A 22,017-nucleotide genomic window follows, 5' to 3' on the forward strand; every position below is an offset into this window, starting at 1 on the left:
AGGGTCACGGAGCCTGGTGCGGGAGAGGACACGGCCTGCAGAGTTCTGGATGATCTGCAGCCTGTGGAGGGAGGAGTTGGGGAGGCCGACAAGGAGGGAGTTTGCGAAGTCGAACAAAGATGTTTTTGGACAGCGGCAAAAGAAATAATGAATAACCAACGGGATAAAACAACAACAAAATGACATTTGTATGGCGCCTTTCACGTCGGGAGGATGTCCCAAAACGCTGGTCAATCATGAACAGATTCCCCATCAAACAATAGTTATTTTAAAAGAAGAATTAATAAGTCTTCACAATAGAAGTAAGGACTTCTAGGTATAGTTACAAATTGCAGATGAACCATCTGTAGCAATTATAAACAGAAAGTTCGGTAAAGAATTCAGGATTCTCTCCAATGGTATGTTGGTAAAGTTATTTCATATCATTCGACAGGAAATCAACACAAATTAAATGAAGCCACTTACCGTGGAGTTCTCTTGGTTGGATGTACTGTGGCTGACCACTTGGTGTCCAGTTTTGTCCTGATACGTTCAGTTGAGAAATCTCACATTCGAGCCCTGCCAAAGGGGAGTCCACAGCCGGGGGAGTCTCCCAGGAGCCGGTCTTCAGTGCTGGAGGAGAGACAGCTTGAACAGGTTGCTGGTCAGCTGGAGCCAACAATCCTGGTTGGGAAGCATCCTCAGTCAGCAATGGCTTTCCTGCCTCTGTGACCTTGTTCCTGGTCCTTCGAATGCGAGAGTAGGATTTCTTTTCTATAGTTTTCTCTTGTACCTGCTGCTGCACATTCTCAGCAGCAAATGTCTGGCTTGGAACATGGGTATTTTCCCGTTTGGAACTATTGTCCTTTACTGACTGCAAACTGTCTGCCACAATCTCCTGCATCCAACCCTGCTCAAGCCTCTGTGTCTCAAGGTTGCTTTCATCAGCAGATAAATTCCCTGTAGATTGGCAACTTTTTGAATTATTTACTTCTCCTGGTCTCATATTCTCACATTCTTCGTTATAAGCATGTTTGTAGTAGCTCTTTGCTGGAGATCTCCGCTCTAGACCTCCCATTTTGTGGTTAAACGTTCTTGGAGTCGGTTCACTACCGGTAGCTTTACGCAAGTAAGGCCTTGGTAGTGGTTCAGCCAGCCATTCCGGATCTCGATTTGGACTTCTGAACCTTTTGATATCAAAGCAAAAGCACCATTACACATCCAGGCCTCAGTCACTGACAATTTGCTTTTTTAATGTTAGTTTAAATTACCGTTTGTTCCATCAACATTTCTCTTGGGAGGTATAAGTTCACTATCTGAAAAAAGTGCTAGTAAATGGATGAATTAACTGATCCAACAGTGGCACCCACTCCTCTTATCAGAGGTCACTTTCATTCTCCCCGACTAGGTTTACTTTTTAGAGCAGCAACATATAATTATTAGAAAGTGAAATTCTTAGGCTAAGATATTACTAACCTACTATTGTTTTCTAAACTAAACTCACATTTCTCTAACAAGCAACAATTAATTATTAATTAAAGTAGACTGAATGTTTTCATTTAATTCTGAAGACATATTTCTCCATTGTCAGTTCTATATTTTGCCAATTTTATTAAAAAGATTGCATCCCTTATGTCTTTCTTAAATTGATTTAGTGACATCTTTAAATACAAAATGATCCAGGAAAAGCAAATCCAACATTCAACAGTGTGATATCAGATTAAGGGACCATTATAATGGGATTGGTCCCTATTGTTTCACCAAGACCCTAACATTTCACAGCAATTCTGCAAACCTGGGTTTCCTTATCCTTCTTGGCCTGATTTCATCGGGATTTCTGTCTGACCGAATGTCGTATCCATAAAGAGCAATGAGCTCTTCTCTAGATTTAGGCGCTTGTTCATCTTCTTGGAACTTGTCATGCACCCATCTGCCTTCATCTTTCCAGAGCTTCCTTTGACGAACCTTGGGCCTGGGAACAACAAGACATGAATACACACTTATGAATTCCGAACAAATGGGTTTCCTGTGATCATATAAATCAAAATGGAATTAGCTGGAATGGAAATACAGGGACAAGATATTGAGGTGGTTTTATCTTTTTCCTGAAAATCTCTGGCTTCACTGATGAAAGAGGAACCCGACACTAATTTTTAAATGTCTTAATTACTAGCCAACAAAGCTGCTCGGATGCCACAATCTCCATTAGTCTAGAACTACAGAAAGCTCCAGCCTGTTGTACCCAATATGGTATGCCAAGCACTTTCCATTCAATTCACATTGCATCACCATCCAAGGATGCACATTCCACCTTACTAAGCCAGTCCAGAACTTGGCGTTTTGTTTGACCCTCAATTATCCTTTTTACCCCACATCCGTGCGATGACCACTCTAGCCTTCCCTCACCTGCACAACACTGCCCGTCTCCACCACTGCCTCACCCCTCAGGCCGCTGAGAGCCTCATTCACACATTCATCATAACTAGGCTTGACTACGCCAGCTCCCTGCTTGTCAGCCTCCCCAACTCTTCTCTCCACAAGCTGCAGATCATCCAGAACTCTGCAGCTCGTGTCCTCTCCCGCACCCGGCTCCGTGACCCCATCAGGGTCCAGGCAGGGCGAAACCTTGGGCAAGTTTCCTTACTCCACACACCTGATAATAATCCCTCCAAAAAAACAAAATAATAAATTGGTCATTTTCAATCCATGACTGTTTGTGGGACATTGCTGTGTGCAATTGGCTGCCGTGTTCGCCCACAAATATACAGTCAATTCACTTTACAGTATATTCTGTGAAGAGCTTTGGAACATCTAGAAGACGTGAAAAGCGCCATATCAAATGCAAGGATTATTATTATTATTATCACCCCCACCTGGCTCCCCATTCCCTAGAGGATACAGTTCAAAATCCTCGTCCTCAAAGCCCTCCGTATTTCCTCTCCCTACTTGTGACCTGCTGACCCCATAACAACCTGTCCGCTCCCTCTGCTCAGCAGGAGCTCCATCCCACATCCCCTTAGGCTCACTCCTCCCCTTATCTCCTTCAAGGCAAGTCTCAAGACCCTCCTCTTCGACCATGACTTCAGCCACCGTCCCGATGTGAAAGGCGCTTTTGAAATATAATTCTGTACTGCATTATATTGTGCCCTCCAGTCTACCATCAGTGGCCGTGCCTTCAGCCACTACGCCCCGAACTCTCTCCCTCAATCTCTCCGCCTTGACCCCTCGCTCCCCACCTTCAAATCCTGGCTAAAGACCTTTTTTTTTTTGATTGTGCTTACGGTTCCATTGGCTCATTGTCAGACTCCATCACTGTGAGATGTTCAGGCACGCTACTGCACGTGAAGGGCACTATATAAATGAAAGTTGTTGTATATAGTTTGGCAACACAAAGATTGCATTAACAATATGAGTCTAATTACTGAAATCCAGCCTTAACCTTACAAATGGAAAACCGAGTATTACAAACCTCACTTCTTCTGGTTCAGCATGTCCTCTGAGATCATGTTCAAAGAACAGTCCTTTCCGTGGGATATAGGCAGGATTTTTTCGATCCTCATCATCATCTAGTTGTCTTCTATTCTTTTTCCCTATTTTATTTTCAACAGGGTCTGTACTTTCCTATGGAGAGGACAGAAATACAAAAACAATGTTTGAGATACAATAATAATAATCCATATATTTGATATAGCGCCTTATCATGTCTTTGAGACTGCTCAAAGCGCTTCACCGAATATACTGTACGGTGAATTGACTGTATATTTTGTGGGTGAAACATGGCAGCCAACTGATCACAGCAGCGTCCCACAAACAGTCATGGATTAGGGTTAGAGGAGATGAGTAATTTATTTAATCTGGGAAGTTTAAATTGCATCTAATGATTCTTAAGGAACTCTCGCACACATCTTTCAGGAATCACTGATAGCTGAAGAGGTGCCTGGGGATTGGAGAAAGGCAAATGTTACTCCTATTTTTGAAAAAGGTAGTAAGTGACCCAGGAAACTACAGACCAGTGAGTTTGACATCCATTGGGGGTAAAGGTTGGAGGCTCGTATTAAAAATAAGATCATGGAGCATCTGGACAGTAATAAAATGATAAAAGATAGTCAATATGGGTTCATGAAGGTCCCCCACACACTCTCTCTATCCCATCTCAAACTCTCTCAATCACCCCACTGTTTCTTTCTCACCCCTCACATTCACTCCGTCCACCCCACACTCTCTCTCCCTTCTCCCGTCACACTGCCCCTCTCTCAACTCTCCCTCTCTCAAAGTCTCTCTCTCACTCCCCCCTGTCTTACCTCTCTCACACACAAACACTCCCCTCTCCTCTTCCTCAGTCCCCTCCTCTCTCTCGGCCCCCACCTGCCTCTCACCCTCTGCCCCCGCCACCTTCTCCCTCCTCTCTCTCGGCCCCCACCTGCCTCTCACCCTCTGCCCCCACCACCTTCTCCCTCCTCACTCTCTGCCCCCACCACCCTCTCCTTCCTCTCTCTCTGCCCCCACCTGCCTCTCACCCTCTGCCCCCACCACCCTCTCCATCCTCTCTCTCTGCCCCCTTCCCCCTCTCTGCCCCCTTCCCCCTCTCTGCCCCCCCTGCAACGCCCCTCATTCTGCCCCCCTCTCTCTTTGCCCCCTCTCTCTCTGCCCCCCCCCACTCTCTCTGCCCCCGCCTCCACACTCTCTCTGCTCCCCGCATTCTCTCTCTGCCCCAAACTCAATCTCTCTCTGCCCCCCACTCCTCCTCTCTCTCTGCCCCTCCCCCCTCCCCCTCTCTGCCCCCTCCCCCTCTCGATCTGCCCCCCACTCCCTCTCTCTCTCTCTCTGCCCCCACTCCCTCTCTCCTTCTTCCCCCCTCCCCACACTCTCTCTCCCCCCTCCCCACTCTCTCTCTCCCTCTGTCCCCCTCCTCATACTTTCTCCCCCTCTGCCCCCTCCCTCTCTCTCTGCCCCCTCCCTCTCTCTCTGCCCCCTCCCTCTCTCTCTGCCCCCTCCTCTCTCTCTGCCCCTCCCTCTCTCTGCCCCTCCCTCTCTCTGCCCCTCCCTCTCTTCTCTGCCCCCCTCCCCATACTCTCTCTGCCCCCCTCCCCATACTCTCTCCCCCTCTGCCCCCACTCCCTCTCCCCATACCCTCTGCCCCCACTCCCTCTCCCCATACTCTCTCCCCCTCTGCCCCACTCCCTCTCCCCCTCTCTGCTCCCCCTCTGCCCCCTCCCTCCCCCCTCTCTCTCTGTCCCCCTCTCTCTCCCTCTGTCCCCCTCCCCACACCCTCTGTCCCCCTCCCCACACTCTCTCTCCCTCTGTCCCCCTCCCACACTCTCTCTCCCTCTGTCCCCCTCCCCATACTCTCTCCCCCTCTGCCCCTCCCCATACTCTCTCCCCTCTGCCCCGCCACTCTCTCCCTCCCCTCTGCCCGCACTCTCCCCTCCCCCTCTGCCCCGCCACTCTCTCCCTCCCCCTCTGCCCCGCCACTCTCTCCCTCCCCCTCTGCCCCGCCACTCTCTCCCTCCCCCTCTGCCCCGCCACTCTCTCCCTCCCCCTCTGCCCCGCCACTCTCTCCCTCCCCCTCTGCCCCGCCACTCTCTCCCTCCCCCTCTGCCCCGCCACTCTCTCCCCCCCTCTGCCCCGCCACTCTCTCCTCCCCTCTGCCCCGCCACTCTCTCCCTCCCTCCCCTCTGCCCCGCCACTCTCTCCCTCCCTCCCCCTCTGCCCCGCCACTCTCTCCCTCCCTCCCCCTCTGCCCCGCCACTCTCTCCCTCCCTCCCCTCTGCCCCGCCACTCTCTCCCTCCCTCCCCCTCTGCCCCGCCACTCTCTCCCTCCCCCTCTCTCCCCCGCCACTCTCTCCACCTCCACTCTCTCCCCCGCCACCCCTCCGCTCTCTCCCCTCCTCTCCCCCCCTCCGCTCTCTCCCCCTCTCCCCCCTCCCCCCCGCTCTCTCCCCCTCTCGCCCCCCCGCCTCTCCCCCTCTCGCCCCCCCCGCTCTCTCCCCCTCTCGCCCCCCCGCTCTCTCCCCTCTCGCCCCCCCGCTCTCTCCCCCTCTCGCCCCCCGCTCTCCCCCCCCCCCCCCCGCTCTCTCCCCCTCTCGCCCCCCCGCTCTCTCCCCTCTCGCCCCCCCGCTCTCCCCCTCCGCCCCCCCGCTCTCCCCCCTCCGCCCCCCCCCGCTCTCTCCCCTCTCGCCCCCCCCGCTCTCTCCCCTCTCGCCCCCCCCGCTCTCCCCCCTCTCCGCCCCCCCGCTCTCTCCCCTCTCGCCCCCCCCCGCTCTCTCCCCCTCTCGCCCCCCCCGCTCTCCCCCTCTCGCCCCCTCGCCCCCCCGCTCTCTCCCGCTCTCGCCCCCCCCGCTCTCTCCCGCTCTCCCCCCCCGCTCTCTCCCCTCCCCCCCCGCTCTCTCCCGCTCTCGCCCCCTCCCCTCTGCCCCCCCGCTCTCCCCCCCTCCTCGCCCCCCCCGCTCTCTCCCCCGCCCCTCCTGCCCCCCCCGCCTCCCTCCCTCTGCCCCCCCCGCTCTCGCCCCCTCCCTCTGCCCCCCCGCTCTCCCCCCTCCCTCTGCCCCCCCCCGCTCTCGCCCCCTCCCTCTGCCCCCCCGCTCTCTCCCCCTCCGCCCCCCCGCTCTCTCCCCCTCCGCCCCCCCGCTCTCTCCCCTCCGCCCCCCCCGCTCTCTCCCCCTCCGCCCCCCCGCTCTCTCCCCCTCTCTCCCCCCCCCATCTCTCCCCCGCACTGCCCTCCCCACTCTCTCCCCCCCTCTGCCACCCCACTCTCTCTCTCTCCCCCTCTGCCCCCCACTCTCTCTTCCCCTCTGCCTCCCACTCTCTCTCCCAAGCACGGGTCACTATCTATAGTGGCAGGAGCCGTCGGCTGGTTTCTAAGGACGCGCTTGCCTTCCTGACAGACTGCAGTAAAGACCCTGGGTGCTGCGACCTCCCAACCACCGGCTCCTGCTGCTACCCTGGGAGGACGTTCACCGGGATTGGAAGTTGGAATGGTGGGAATGGCCACAGGCCCCATAACCTCCCCCGCCGGGCGCTGGACTACACTGATGTAGACCATAAACTGTTTTGTCCAAAACAGTAGAACCAAAGGCCACAGCATACAACTGAAGGGGATTAATTCAGCATTTATAGTGACGTTTAGAGCGAGTTCAGTACACTGTGGCGAAGGTGAAGAAAAGCAGTCCTGATCAGAAAAAGGATGCAAAGAGAGAGGAGAGCTGAGGATCGAACTGGACAAGGCTGCACACTGGTTCGGTGAGTTTGAGAAAGAGGCTAGGGAGGTCAGTACCAGAAGGGAGAAGTTGATGGGAGCCAGGCTTTATTCAAACCAATTTTCATAATATCAGCACTATGGCGAAAATTATACAGATATATTGGAAGTACAGAGGAGAAGTGAAAAGGTAAATAAGAAGGGCGAAGAGATTGTATGAGAAAAGATTAGCAGGAAACATAAAAGGAAACCCTAAGGTATTTTATAAGCATATCAAGAGTAAAGGTTAGTCAAAGGTAGGGTGGGTCCAATCAGGGACCCAAGTGGAAATCTCCTTGTTGAGGCAGAGGGCATGGCTGATGCACTGAATAAGTACTTTGCAACTGTCTTCACAAAAGAAGACGATGCAACCGATGCCACAATATCACAGTCGTGTGAACAGAAATTGGATATGATAAAAATCAACAGAGAGGAGGTACTAAAAAGGCTGTCAGTGCTCAACATAGATAAGTCACCTGGTCTGGATGGGATGCATCCGAGGTTACTGAGGGAAGCAAGGGTGGAAATAGCGGAAGCTCTGATCACAATCTTTCAATCCTCTTTGGACACTGGAGTGGTGCCAGAGGACTGGAAGGTGGCAAATGTTACTCCCCCTGTACAAAAAGGGGGCAGAAGGATAAACCTGGGAACTGCAGGCCGGTCAGCCTAACATCAGTAGTAGGGAAACTACTGGAGACTATAATCCAGGACAATATAAATTCTCACTTGGAAAAATATGGTTTAATAAAGGACAATCAACACGGATTTGTTAAAGGCAAATCGTGTCTGACAAACCTAATAGAATGTTTTGATGAAGTGACTGAGAGGGTGGATAAAGGTAGAGCAGTACACGTAGTTTATCTAGATTTTCAAAAGGCATTTGACAAAGTGCCACACAAGAGACTTATAAACAAAATAGAAGCCCACGGTATTAAAGGGACTGTGGCAACATGGACCCAGGACTGTCTGGGAGACAGAGAGCAGAGAGTGGTAGTAAACGGTTGCTTTTCTGACTGGAGGGAGGTGTGTAGTGATGTCCCTCAGGGGTCGGTATTGGGACCACTGCTCTTTTTGATCTGTATTAATGGTCTGGACCTGGATATAAGGAGCACGATTCCCAAATTTGCAGGCTAATACTAAGCTAGGAAAAGTAGTTAATGGTGAGGATAGCACCAGACTCCAAGAGGACTTAGACAGATTGGCAAAATGGGCAGAAATGTGGCAGATGTGGTTTAACATAGAGAAATGCGAAGTGTTGCATTTTGGTAGGAAGAATGAGGAGAGGCAATATAAGCTGATGGTACAATCTTAAATAGGGCAAACAAACAAAGAGATCTGGGGGTCCACATAAGCAAATCTCTGAAGGTGGCTGACAGGTCGATACAGCTGTTAAAAAAGCATATGGGATACCAGGTTTTATAAATAGGGGCATAGAATTCAAAAGTCAGGAGGTTATGTTGAATATTTATAAAATGCTGGTTAGGCCTCAGTTGGAGTACCTCGTTCAGTTCTGGGCATCGCACTTTAGGAAAGATGTTAGGGCATTGGAGAGGGTGCAGAGGATAGTACCAGCAATGGAGGACCTTAGTTATGAGAAGAGGTTAGCGAAACTAGGATTAGTCTCCCTAGAGGAGAAGATTAAGAAGGGATTTAATAGAGGTTTTCAAGATCATGAGAGTATTTGATAGGTTGAACCGGGAAAAGCTATTTCCATTGGCATGCGGGTCAGTAACCTGAGGACACCGATTTAAGACAGTTGTTAAAAGAAACAGAGGTTAGGAAAAAAAAATTCACCCAGCGAGTTGTTGGGATCTGGAATGCATTACCTGAAAGGGTAGTGGAAGCCGATTCAATAACAACTTTTAAGAGAGAAGTAGATGGGTATTTGGGGAGGACAGGATTATAGGGCTATGGAGAGAAAGCGGACGGTGGGATTGAGTTGGATTGCTCTTTTAGGAGCTGGCGCAGACGCGATGGGCCGAATGGCCTCTTTCTGTGCTGTATGATTTTATGATATTCTATGTAAAAACGGTTTCATCAGGTCTTTTGCAAGAATCTGTTTTTGCATCTTTCACTCTCTCTAATACTTCATTTCCATTACATGACCTTACATAACTGGTTCTCAAGCAGCCTTGGTCTCCTGGCATCTGGAATCCACCAGAATTGTAATAATAATGCTTGCATTTGATAAAGCACTTTTATCACAATGTTGAGATGTCTCAAAGAGCTTCACAGGATACAACAACAACAAGATTCCATTTATAGAGCGCCTTTCACGTGGGGAGGACGTCCCAAGGCCCTGTACAGTTGGGTCAGGACCCGAGCAGGGGGGAAGTGGTCAGGGTGAGGGGAGGGAAGAGAGGGGGCGAGGAGGGGGTAGAGAGTTGAGAGGGGAGCTGAAGGCACGGTCAAAGAGAAAGGTCTTGAGACCGGCATTGAAGGAGGAAAGGGAGGAAGCAAGGCGAAGGCACTGGGGGATAGAGTTCCAGAGCCTCGGGGCTGAAGGCACGGCCACCTATGGTAGGGCGGTTGGGGCGGGGGATGTGGAGCAGACCGGAGCCAGAGGAACGGAGGGTACGGGCAGGTAAGTAGGGGGATAGTAGGTCAGAGAGGTAGGAGGGAGCAAGGCCGTGAATGGCCTTGTAGGTGAGGATGAGGATTTTGAATTCGATCCTCTGGGGGATGGGGAGCCAGTGGAGGCGAGCGAGGGTGGGAGTGATGTGGTCGCGAAGCCTGGTGCGGGACAGTACACGAGCTGCAGAGTTCTGAATGACCTGCAGTGTGGAGGGAGGGCCGGGAAGGCCGGCGAGGAGAGAGTTCCCATAGTCCAGCCTTGAGGTGATAAATGTGTGGACCAGAGTTTCAGCAGCGTGAGGGGTGAGGTAGTGCCGTAGTCTGGCGATATTCCGGAGGTGATGGAAGGCGGTGCCAGTTGTGGCGCGGATATGAGGAAGAAAGGACAGCTCAGGGTCGAACAGAATACCGAGGTTCCTGTCCGGCTTTGAGAGGTGGAGTGCAGCCTTGGATGCTGATGCTGTCAGCGCCTGAGGTGCGGAGGCGCTGACGTGAGCCAATCAGGAGGGCCTCAGTTTTGCGCACGTTGAACTGAAGAAAGTTGTCTCTCGTCCAGGACTCGATGTCGGACAGGCAGCTGTCAGGACATCGGTGGTCGTGGAGTTGAGGGTAGAGGAGGAAAGGTAGAGTTGGGTGTCATCCGCATACATGTGGAAGTTAACCCCATGTCTGCGGATGATGTCACCACAGGGGGAGCATATAGAGGGTGAAGAGGAGGGGACTGAGGACAGAGCCCTGAGGGACACCGCACGAGACAGTGCGGGGGCTGGAGGAAAAGCCGTTTGTGGAAACAAAATGAAGGCGGTGGGAGAGGTACGACCTAATCCACTCAAGGACAGGGCCTTGAAGGTTGAGGTGGGAGGACAAGCGGTGGAGGAGGATAGGGTTGTCGACCGTATCGAATGCTGCCGATAGGTCGAGGAGGACGAGGAGGCAGAGGGAGCCCTGGTCGCAGATGGTCAGGATGTCATTGGTGACCTTGACCAGGGCGGTTTCTCTGCTATGGGCAGCACGGAAACCCGACTGAAGGGGTTCGAATAATGAATGGGTGGAGAGGAAAGAGCGCAGTTGGGAGGCGACAACTCTTTCAAGGACCTTGGACAGGAAGGGGAGGTTGGAGATGGGCCGGTAGCTTGATAGCTGCGACGCATCAAGGGAGGGTTTTTTCAAAGTGGGAGTGATGATGGCAGTTTTTAGGGGAATGGGAACAGAGCCAGAGGAGAGGGACAGGTTGATGATGTCTGTGATATGTGGGGCAAGGAGGTGGAGCTGAGAGATAAGGAGTGGAGTGGGGATGGGGTCAAGGGAGCAGGTGGTGGGTTTCAGGGATAGGATGAGTTTGGTGACAGAGGGTGGGGAAACGGGTACAAAGGTGTGTAGGGGAGGATGGGTAGGAGTCGGAGTGTGGGAGGGAGGGGGTGGGTGGAGGTTGGAGGGGGAGTGACTGCGGAGCGGATTCCCTTGATTTTGGATTCAAGGAAATCCAGCATCTCCTCACAGTGAAGGTTGGAGGAGATGACCTGCGCGGGGTGGCGGGGGGGACGGAGGAGTCGGGATGTGGTAGAAAACAGAAGCCTGGGGTTGTTCTTCGCCTCCAGGATTATCCTGGAGTAGAAGGACAACTTGGCCGAGGCTAGAGTGGAGCGGTAGATTTTGAGGAGGTCCAGCCAGATTTGTCGGTGGATCGTTAGGCCAGATTTGAGGCAGGTACATTCAGCGGCCCACACCTGGCTCTTCAGAGAGCAGAGGTGAGTGGTGAACCAGGGGGAGGAGCGAGAGTAGGAGACAGTACGGGAGATGATGGGGGCAAGAGTGTCGAGTGTGGAGGAGAGGGTGTTGTGGAGGAGGGTGATAGGAGAAGAGGAGTCATTGACGGTTGAAGGCCAGAGGGAGAGGAGTTCAGAGGACTCATACATTGTAAAGTGTAGTGACTGTGAGTTTTGGGGGCAAAAATGATGCGTGACTCGATTGATGTATAAAGCTGACAATGGGATGCTGGGCAGCAGTGAGACAGGAGAGGAAAAGCAAGGCAAGGAAATAGTTGATTTCATGTACATTTCCTTTCTCCTTATTTCCCAAAACATATTACCTTGCATTTTCCTGGATTAAATTTCATTTACAATATTCTTTGGTATATAATATACATTACTCTGGTCAGTGGAAGGCATGTATTTTAAAGCACAACAAAATGGGATCATTTGGAATAATTAAAATTTGAGGAATCATTTGAAAAATTGCAGTTGATCCTTGAATAACAGATGTGATTACGGGTGGCTGTTTAACTAGGTTTTGTGCAGATATAACATTCTGTAAAAATAAATGCACAAACCACATTACCTGCCCATCACCACTCTGTCTCTCTCCTGTTACTGTTCCCTTCTCTTCAGGTTTGCCTTCTTTTAAGGATTCATTTTCATCATTGATTTTTTTCATTTCCTCCTTTGGACCTTCTTCCTCACTGTATTCTCCATCTTCATCATCACCCCCCTGCATGTAAAGACTGGTTAAGTGACACTAAAAGAGCGCAGGCAATTAAAATCAAACATTTCAGATGCATTTTCCACTAAATGTGCCTTTTCTAAAATGATGCCCTCCACTACCATATACATAAAATTCACTGTAGTCAGCTGTCTTCTATCAGCACATTCTATTGATCATAGATCAGCTGGCCATACATTCCAAAAACATCCACATCAGTACAAATCCATCGTCACTTGCTAATCATCATTTACTTTCCAACACATTCTTATTGTTCACTGACCCAGAGCCAACATTCACAAAGTACAGGCTGACCCAGTTACTGCGATTAGGTAGTATAGAGTGGGTCTCCTTACAGTGTGGTGACACTAGGGACAGACTACACCAATACAAGTTCAGTATACTTGCCAATAACTGCCATGTATGCACAGGATGTGCTGTTGACGTTACTACATGTCAGTGTTTACTACGCACAGTGCACATCACGTAGGAAGTGGCATCAGCAACAACCTGATGATGTGGAAGAGCCACTGATTGGCCGCCATTCTTTTGCACTCTCCATTACAAAGAGGGAGTTTATGGACCCAAATCATCCCATTACAGTAGGATTGGTTTGTATTATCGACCATTACCTCTTAAGTCGTTTTTAATGCCCTACCGTTCAGTCATTTTTAAACAATACTCAAATTTGGTTCTTAAGTTGTTTTCCAAATTTTCACTATATTTACCCGCTGTATGTACAGCGTCCCGGAGGAAGCCAGTTACCAATACAAAACACTGGCCTCCTGTGCTGTGAACTTTCTAAGATTCTAAGAGTAGAACCAAGTAAAAATTATATTATAACCAGAATTGTTACTCTTAAAGTAAGGAATACAAAAATCCAAGCCACTAACTATGCTTCCATTTGCAAAACGAATCATGAGAGAGTGGAAACGGGTTGGATTTTCTAAGACAAGCGCAGCGGGAAATACTGTAATTAAATGAGCAAAGAACTAGAAATAGCCTGGAAGAGATCAGACAGTTAGGCTCAACAGAAGCGGGTGAAAGAAGCCACAATAGTAGAAGAGATTATTCAGACATCGGACAAAAAGGTTAATGAAGAACAGAGGAAGCATTATGCAATAAAATTTGATTTCCTACAATGACCCCAGAACAGAGAAGGACAATAGTAGATCAGGGAGAGAAACAGGTAAGAAGCAGCGCTGAGGAACAGGGTCTCCCGAGCAGAAGCAGGATACAGGAAAAAAGAGTGCATAATGCAAAGTGCAACCAGTAAGAGGAAGCCCAAAAATGCAGGCCTGTACGTTTTGTCACTCATGCCAAAGGTACTACAATTCAAAACCTCATCAAATTTGCTAACAGGTAGTCAAGTAAGTACAGCAACTCTGAGATCACCAGCTCAATAAAGCACAAAATACAACCTCCAGCACAAGCACAATGTAGTATAGGCCCACGACTCACTACCAGTACAGACAAAAGCCTGTCTCCTCCTCCCCCTTCTCCTCTATGGCCATTACACAGGTCCCATCTTTGCACTTTGCATTACCAATTACTACTTTAAAAGGCACCCATTTTGTAGTAGACTATCAAGTTCAGAAATGCATGCTAAGAAAGGAGAATTATTTTAAACTGTGAGACTTACAGATTTCTGAGAACCATTTTCTTCTGCACTTTCATAGTCTGAGAGTACAACAGCTGTAATTAAAAAAAATATATACCATATAAGAGTACTGTGCAAAAACAATCAGTGAACGTGGCAACAAATTCAGCAGAAGCAAATATTTTTTACGTACTTCAGATCATTTTGTAAAAGAACAATGATGTGTAGGCAGCTACATGGTTTCCAACTTTGGCTCTCATAATACAATTATAATACTAATATAATAATCCTTGCATTTGATATAGCGCTTTTCACGTCTCAAAGCGCTTCACAGAATATACTGTAAAGTGAATTGACTGCATATTTGTGGGCAAAACACGGCAGCCAATTGCACACAGCAGTGTCCCACCAACACCAACAATTGGTGGAATTAGATAAGGTGACACAACAAGGGGCTTTCAAGAGGGAAGCGGACAGGTGTATGAAAGAGAGGGGCTTAAAAGAATACGGGGATAAGGCAGGGTGTTGGGATTGAATTGATGTCCTTGCTCTGTGAGCTATGGTGGACTCGATGGGCCAAATAGAAATCTACAGCGCAGAAGGAGGCTATGTTTAAGTGACAACTGAAGTAATAAGCTAACTTAACCCAGACTTAGTCAGTAAAACGTGTTTGCCTACAATAGTACTGAAATACGCAGGATAAACCAAGCAGTCTAGTCAAGCAGAAGACTGTAATCATCTTCACCAACACTAAGACCACCTCTGCCTGCAGTGAAAACAGCAGACTGGTAGCAAGACATCAAAAAATATATAATGCTTGATGGCGAAAAAGCCTCAAGCCTCCAATTGTTTAGGTCGGGGGGGGGCCCCATAAGCAATATTGTTGTGTTTCCCTTCCAGAAACATTGGGGGAAAAAAATTTGGTCATTCAAATTTGTGGGACACTGCTGTGCGCAATTGGCTGCCGCGTTTCACCCACAAGTAGTCAATTCACTTTACAGTATATTCTGTGAATCGCTTTGAGACGTCTAGAAGATGTGAAACGCGCTATATCAAATGCAAGGATTATTATTATAACATTTACTCTGCGCCTTTGTAACATCAGAACGACTACTTAAAGCGCTTGAGCTGTCAGCTGAGGGAAGTGGGATGGGAAGGGGAAAAAGATGACAGTCAAGGAGGGAGGAGGGGAGTCGGGGAGATTCCAGGAATGGAGCTCCAGAGAGCGGGGGCAAAATGGCGAAAGTTGAGCAGTTGGGGTGGGGGACATGTAGCAAGGCAGTGTTTGCTGGGCAAAGGGAATAGCTGGGTCAGGAGGTGACAGAGTTAGGGTGGGGGGGAGGAAAGTCATCGAGGAGTTTCTCACTGTGGAAAGAAGGAGGTTTCTGTGAGGAAACTGCCCGGCACATCACTCGGTGTCTGTGCTTGGGTCCACCCGGCCGAGGGAGGTTTCAATCATCTGTCCTGACAGTGAACCACAAAAGACTCCCCTCACGTCTCTTCTCTCGGTTTTGCTCTCTCCCCAATTACTCTCTCTCTCAATTCTCGCTCACACACACACCCTCTCTCCCCCCTCTCAATCTTTCTCTTTCCCCCTCTCTCAGTCTTTCTCACTGCCCCTCCCCTCTCACACTCTCTCTCAACCTTTCTCACTCAGTCTCTTTCTCTTACATTCTCATTCACACATCCTGTCGCAATCCCAATCTCTCGGTCAATCAAGCAATCCCAGTCAGACGATCCCTCTCTCTCACACAATTATTATCCTGGATAAGGAGACCTGTTTGTCTTCCTCTCAGCTCGGGAGGGGCTTCCTGACACATTGCAGTAACGGTCTGCATTATTTCCACTCCCCTCATTGTGTGCTCCCAACCGCCAGCTCCTGACGCTGCAATGAGAGGATGGTTTGCCTCTGTCAGGGAGGAAGAAGGGGAGGGAGGGGGCAGCCCAAAGCTGGAAATGGTCTCAGGCCGGATTAAATCGTCTGCCTGTTGGTTCACCTGCTTTAGGTACCGAAGCTGTTTAACTATGTAGCTGCACTCAGCTTTTTAAACAATTATAAAAGTTTTCCAAAATAACTACTGTGGCCATGGTGTCAGGATTGCTATTTGCACATGGACAGATGTTTGAAAATTCTTATTTGCTGCACTCAGTTGGTGACAATACGTCAATTATTCAGTCTGGTTGCTGTTAAAACCAAGTGTAATATAATTGAGTGGTTTAAACAATAGTAGGGATAAAATCTGCATGAACAGAATATTCCTGAAGATGTTGTCTGATACGAAAGGTTTAATAGTGGCTCCTGCCTAAAGCTAATCTGTTTAATTTGGCCATTGTACTTACCATCACCTCCTATGCCATCTTCACTCTCCTGTGAAAGAAATAGACTTGAATTAGCAATTGTTTATAGTAATTCATTAGACTGACTACCTCAACTCCTGTCCACCTCAACTCCTGGGTCTCTAATTGGTGGTCATTAATGATCATTACTTTTGTTTCCATCCCATCCCTACTGAACCAACATTAATGAGCTCTAAATATATGCCACCCAGTGCTTGTAGCATATTAAGCCGAACAGCAACAACCCCCACCCCACCCATCTGGACCAATCAGTATACACTATTACAAGATAGAGTGGAAGTCATTTAAGATGAACATATTGGGACAGGCTAACAGAAGTTCTCTTCCCACCTTCCTTCCATTGCCATCCCCACTGGACGGGAACAGGACAATCAGCAGTGGCTCAGAGGCGATTGACAGCCTGAAACTGCTTGTGAATGGTTGGGGTCTGTTGTCAATCACAATTTACTCCTCCCATCTCCATTCCAGAGCTGCTCGAGACACAGAGCGAGTAAAAACAGCGCGACCAGCACAGCGTTTTGTCTGGATTAAACGGGGTCCAGGGTTAATCAGCTAAAGCGGCTTCTGCTGTATCTCAATCAGCAATCCAGGGATTGCTGATTAATTATACAAAGTGACAAGAAGCTTAAGCATTGAACCAGCAAGCATATAGTTGAAAAATCTGAAATTAATTTTGTCTGAAAAAATTTCACAGCTCTGCAGTTTGTACACCGAGCACATGGTTCTAAACCAAGACCCTCTGCCACAGAATCAGTCAGCACAACTTCACTTTGTAAACTGTGTATATCACAAATAGCCCTAGACTGAAAATTGCTAGACCGATATTGCACAAAACTATATACAACATCAAACACACAAAATCATACAGAAGGTACACTAAATAATTCAAGAGTTCTGCAGAGTAGTGTTTAGAGTTCTTGCCTCACCTGGGTGGGGCGAAACCTTAGCCAACTTTCCTTACTCCAAATGTCTATGTTCATCCAGGAGTAAATAGGTACCAGGTTGTTAGTTAATTGGCAGATTGCTTTCTAGAGCTAATGGTTTATGTGCCAGCCTGGTGCATTCACCAAGTCAGAAGGTTAAGGGTGCATACCCTATGTTGTGACTTGGAATCACATCGTCTAAAACAGCTTGCTCCAATAGGCGGGCTGCGGGCCACATCCAGCTCAGTGAATGATTTCATCCATCCTGACACCACTTCAAGCTTCTCCCTCCCACCCTCCCAAGGAAACGTCCTCACATGGCAGCGGCAGGAGTCAGCAGGTGGGAGTGGAAATCATGCCGACCATTACTGAAGTGTGTCACACAATTAGGAAAACAGCCATTTCTGAGCCCCGGCTGATTGTGAAAAAGTAGAGTGAGGGGGAGAGAGAAAGAGAGTGATTGAGAGAGAGGGGAGAGGGAGTGAAAGGCTGGTGGAAGCCGATTCGATAACAACTTTTAAGAGAGAAGTAGATAATTATTTGGGGAGGACAGGTTTGCAGGGCTATAGGGAGAGGGATTGATTTGGAAGCTCTTTTTAAAGAGCTGGCCCAGACATGATGGGCTGAATGGCCTCCTTCTGTGCTGTATGATTCTATGAATGGAGGGACTGGATTCTGAGGAGCGATTAAGTAATCTGGGTTTGTTCAAGTTGGAAAAGAGAAGGTTGAGAGACAATATGATAGCATTTTTTAAGATTCTAAAGGGACTGGATAACAGACAGCCCGGCCGCCTGCTCCCCGAGGAATGTTCTCTCATAGTAGCGGCAGGAGCCGGCGATTGGAAGGACACAGCGTGGAGTGAAAATAATGCCAGCCGTTACTGCAGTCTGTCAAGAAGGCAAGTGTGTCTCCTTATCCACCCCATCCTTAGCAACCACCGGCACCTCCCGCTGTGGATAATGACCCGTGTGGATAAATGAGAGAAAGTGGGAGAGAGAGAGTGATTGACAGGGGGAGGGGAAGAGAAAGTTTGAGGGAGAGGGGGAGAGAAAGAAACAGAGAGAATGTGGGAGCAGAGAGTGTGGAGAGTGAGAGAATGTGTGTGTGTCAGAGAAAGTAATTGAGAGAGTGCGTGAGACAGAGAGTAATTGAGAGTGTGTGAGGGAAGCGGGGGGGTGAGAGTGATTGAAAAAGAGAGAGGGAGAGTGTGACAGTGAAGAGACAGAATTGTGCGGGAGGTGTGAGAAGTGGAGTGAGAGAGAATAATTGAGAAAAAACAGAGAAAGAAGGGGGTGGGAGAGAGTGTGGAGAAGCAAGGGTAGCATTTCATGGTTAACTGTCAGGACAGGCGATCGAAACCTCCCTTAGCTGGGAAAGACACAGAGTGATGTCCGCGTGGTTTCCTCACAGAAAGCTTCCTCTTTCCCCAGTGAATAATTCCTCTACGTCCTTCAATCTCCCCCCTCCCCTGTGACCTCCTGACCCAGCCATTCTCTTTGCAGAACACCAGCCTGCTTTATGATCCCCCACCTAATCTGCCTCACCATTGCCATTTTGCCCCCACTCTCTGGAGCTACATTCCTGGAGTCCCTCCAACTTGCTCTCTCCACCCCCTCGTGCAAGACACATAAAGACCTAACTCTTTGATAGCACCTTCGGTCAATTTTCCCTTCCTCATCCCACCTCCCTCGGGTCCCATCCCCAGCTCAGGTGCCCAGCCGGCAATGTCGAGCGTTTTGAGATGTCCTTTCGACGTGGAAAGGGAGCTGTGTAAATGTTACGTTACTGAAAGGGAAACACAAAAATATTGCTCAAATATTCCCTAATTCTCAAATAGGGTAACTGCCAAAAACTGCCCTCCTGATGTAGATAGACCATGATAAGCTGTTTTATCTTGTACAAAATAACAGAACCAGAGAAGGTGGCTGCAAATGATTGAGGGTAAATTCAAAACAAATCTGCAGAAACACTACAGTATTTCAGTGAGCGAATAGTAAATGTATCCCTAGGATAGGATCCCTAGGGAGACAGTGGAAGCAGAAAGTGTTGATTCGTTCAAAAGCAAATTAGATATAAATTCTTTCAGGAAGTAATGTCGTAGAATACAGTGTATAGTTAGGGACATGTTCACGCGATGGGATGGTGGAAGGCGAACTGAATGGACCCTGGTCTTCTTTCATCTAGAAAGTTCTTATGCAGTTAAAAGGTTACTAAAAAAAATTGCAGTCAATAATTGGTGTATAAATTTCTCTCCTGTGTCACTTTCCATTTCTCACCTAGAGGTTTCAGCTGAGTCAACCATTACTACCTTCAACGACAATGAGTTCCAACTCTATTTTTCCACCTCTCTTTGCGACCCCCCAGTCCCCTGATGTTGTCAGCTGCCTGTCAGATCTCAGGGGCTGGATGAGCGCAAATTTCCTTCAGTTGAACGTTGACAAGACGGAAGCCATACTCTTTGGCTCTCGTCAATGTCTAAAATCTCTCACCTCCTCCACCTACCTGACCTGCCCCTAAAACTCTCCGAACCCGTACGCAACCTAGGCGTCAGATTCGACCACCAATTAACCTTCCTCCCCCACATCTGGTCCCTCACCAGCACCGCTTTCTTCCACCTCCGACACATCGCCCGTCTCCGCCAATACCTCTCCCCAAAAGCCGCTGAAACCCTGGTCCATACCTTTGTCACCTCTCGGCTGGACTACTCTAATGCCCTCCTCGCCGGCCTCCCCTCCAGTACCATCCATAAAATCCAGGTCATTCAAAACTCTGCCGCCCACATTCTCACCCGCACCAAACTCCGCTCCCTGATCACCCCAGTCCTGGCCAGACTGCACTGCCTGTCCCAGAGAGGATCGACTTCAAGATCCTCACCCTTGTATTCAAGTCTCTGCACTCCTCTGCACCCCCCGACCTCTCTGACCTCCTCTCTCCTCAAAACAGTACTCGTTGCCTTCGCTCCTCCGGGTCTGACCTCCGCCTCGTCCCCCGAATCCTCTGCTCCACCCTCAGCGGCAGTACATTCAGCCACTATGCCCCAAGGCTCTGGAACTGCCATCCTCACTCCCTTCGTCTCGCTCCCTCCCTTCCCATTTTCAGGTCTCTGCTGAACACCTTTCTTTTCAACCGCACCTTTGGTCACCTTCCCCCCCCCTCCCCCTGGCTCCCCCCTCCCCTGGCTCCCCCCCTTCCCCTGGCTCGGTCCCGGATCCGTGACTGTAAAGCTCTGAGACGCCGTGCAGCGTGGAGGGCACTATATAAATCCAAGTTGTTGCTGTTGTTTTTCCACACAAACATAGGTAGAAATATTTATTGTTCAATCTACCCCCATTCCCTCATGACATGACCCAAGAGAGAGCCACGACCATCCAGGGAGAATAACAGACAGAGCGGAGGGGCCACATTGACCAGAACACAAAATCTCACGTTACAATTCAGATTTTGTTTAAAAAGCAAATCTTTATAATTGAACTTATTGCCAATAGATCAAACTCTGGTTAACAATTAATCCAATATTCAGCTGACAATATTGCTTCCCAGTCTGTGGGCAAGTGACTGGAGCCGTCAGGGAGCCGCCCTCTGGAGGCCAGGCCCAGGCAGGCCCCGAGCCCCGCTCTCTAGCACCGGGATACTCACACACTCGGACTCGGCCTCGCGAGATTGAACTGCGGGTAGATCAATGACACGAGGGGCAGCGGGAACAACTTCCACTGCGGCCCCGGGCACCTCCTCATCCTCCTCATCGCTGTCCTGAGACGCGCGCCGCCGCCGCCTGTCCGCCATATTGCCGCCTGAGAACAACCGGAAGTGATAGTGCGCTCGGCATGCAGCCACTTGCGGGCAAAGTATAAAGGGCGGGTGGGCCGGAAAGACTGCAACTCCCGACATGCTCCTGGCCTTGTGGGAGCGGCCAGAATCACATGGTCCTCATCCTCAGCGAGGGCCGGCCTCCCCCGGAGCATTCTGGGAATTGGACTGAGTTTCAAAAGTTGCACAACCACATGGCGCAGTTGATTGGTTTATAGCGGGAACATTGGACCAGGGCAGAGTGGATGGAGGCTGGTGAATAATACACATAACTAACTCACAGCAGTGCCAGCACAGGCCTAACATGTACCTACAGCAGAACCGCAGTTATCCAGCACAGCAGATAAATTGTCCTGACCAACAATTTAAATTGGCAAATAACCAACATTAAAAGTCACTCGAAGCAATACGTTGACAATATAATGATCATCCTTTTTGGTTTATAATCATCAATATTTGGAATAGGACCTTTCACGTTAGGAGGCCGTCCCAAATTGCTTCATGTTCCCGTAGCTCAGTGGTGAGCGCTCACCGAGAGGATCTGGGTTTGATTCCCGGTACGGCAAAACGTTGGGCAAGTTTCCTGACTCCACATGTCTATTTACCCAGCAGTAAGTAGGAACCGGTTGTCAGTAGATTGGTGGATTGCTTTTCCAGGGATAATAATTCCTTCAAAAAAATACCCCAGTACTGGATTTGATTGTCATCTTCAGACTATATAGTTACAAGCCCTGATGTGGATCCTCGTTTTGACTTAGAGGTGAATGTGCTACCAACTGAGCCAGGCTGACACACAATAAATTTTGATCAGCACATGAATAATTTCTCATTTTATCAATTAGGTGCTAGTCTTCCGATTTGCCATTCACTATATTGTGTGTTTTTCTTGATTCTTGTATAAAATTGTTAGTGAAAATAAATATCTTCTCAGTACTAGGGCTAACCAAGACCGACATTTATTTTGGGTTTCAAGATTTCCCAAGAAATCCTTTGTGATATGCTATCATGGCTATAATAATTATATAATAATAATCATAATAATCTTTGCATTTGATATAGCGCCT

The 22,017-nt window shown here is 49.2% G+C and overlaps 1 protein-coding gene across 1 annotated transcript in view; it reads right to left on the reverse strand.

The window, feature by feature from the left end:
• casc3 (casc3 exon junction complex subunit) overlaps window positions 1-20,968 on the reverse strand; it is a 37,727-nt gene extending 16,759 nt beyond the window's left edge. Inside the window, exons 1-7 of the mRNA XM_007909875.2 lie at window positions 20,783-20,968; window positions 16,206-16,233; window positions 13,908-13,960; window positions 12,125-12,274; window positions 3,449-3,600; window positions 1,775-1,951; window positions 466-1,166 (exon numbers count right to left, since the gene is read on the reverse strand). Of these exons, the coding sequence (XP_007908066.2) occupies window positions 466-1,166; window positions 1,775-1,951; window positions 3,449-3,600; window positions 12,125-12,274; window positions 13,908-13,960; window positions 16,206-16,233; window positions 20,783-20,929 (1,408 nt within the window). The 5' untranslated portion in view covers window positions 20,930-20,968. The remainder of the gene's footprint in view (window positions 1-465; window positions 1,167-1,774; window positions 1,952-3,448; window positions 3,601-12,124; window positions 12,275-13,907; window positions 13,961-16,205; window positions 16,234-20,782) is intronic.
• Between the last annotated feature and the right edge of the window lie 1,049 nt (window positions 20,969-22,017).

This window comes from Callorhinchus milii, unplaced genomic scaffold, assembly GCF_018977255.1.
Source record: "Callorhinchus milii isolate IMCB2004 unplaced genomic scaffold, IMCB_Cmil_1.0 Scaffold23, whole genome shotgun sequence".
NCBI classification, from domain to species: Eukaryota; Metazoa; Chordata; class Chondrichthyes; order Chimaeriformes; family Callorhinchidae; genus Callorhinchus; species Callorhinchus milii.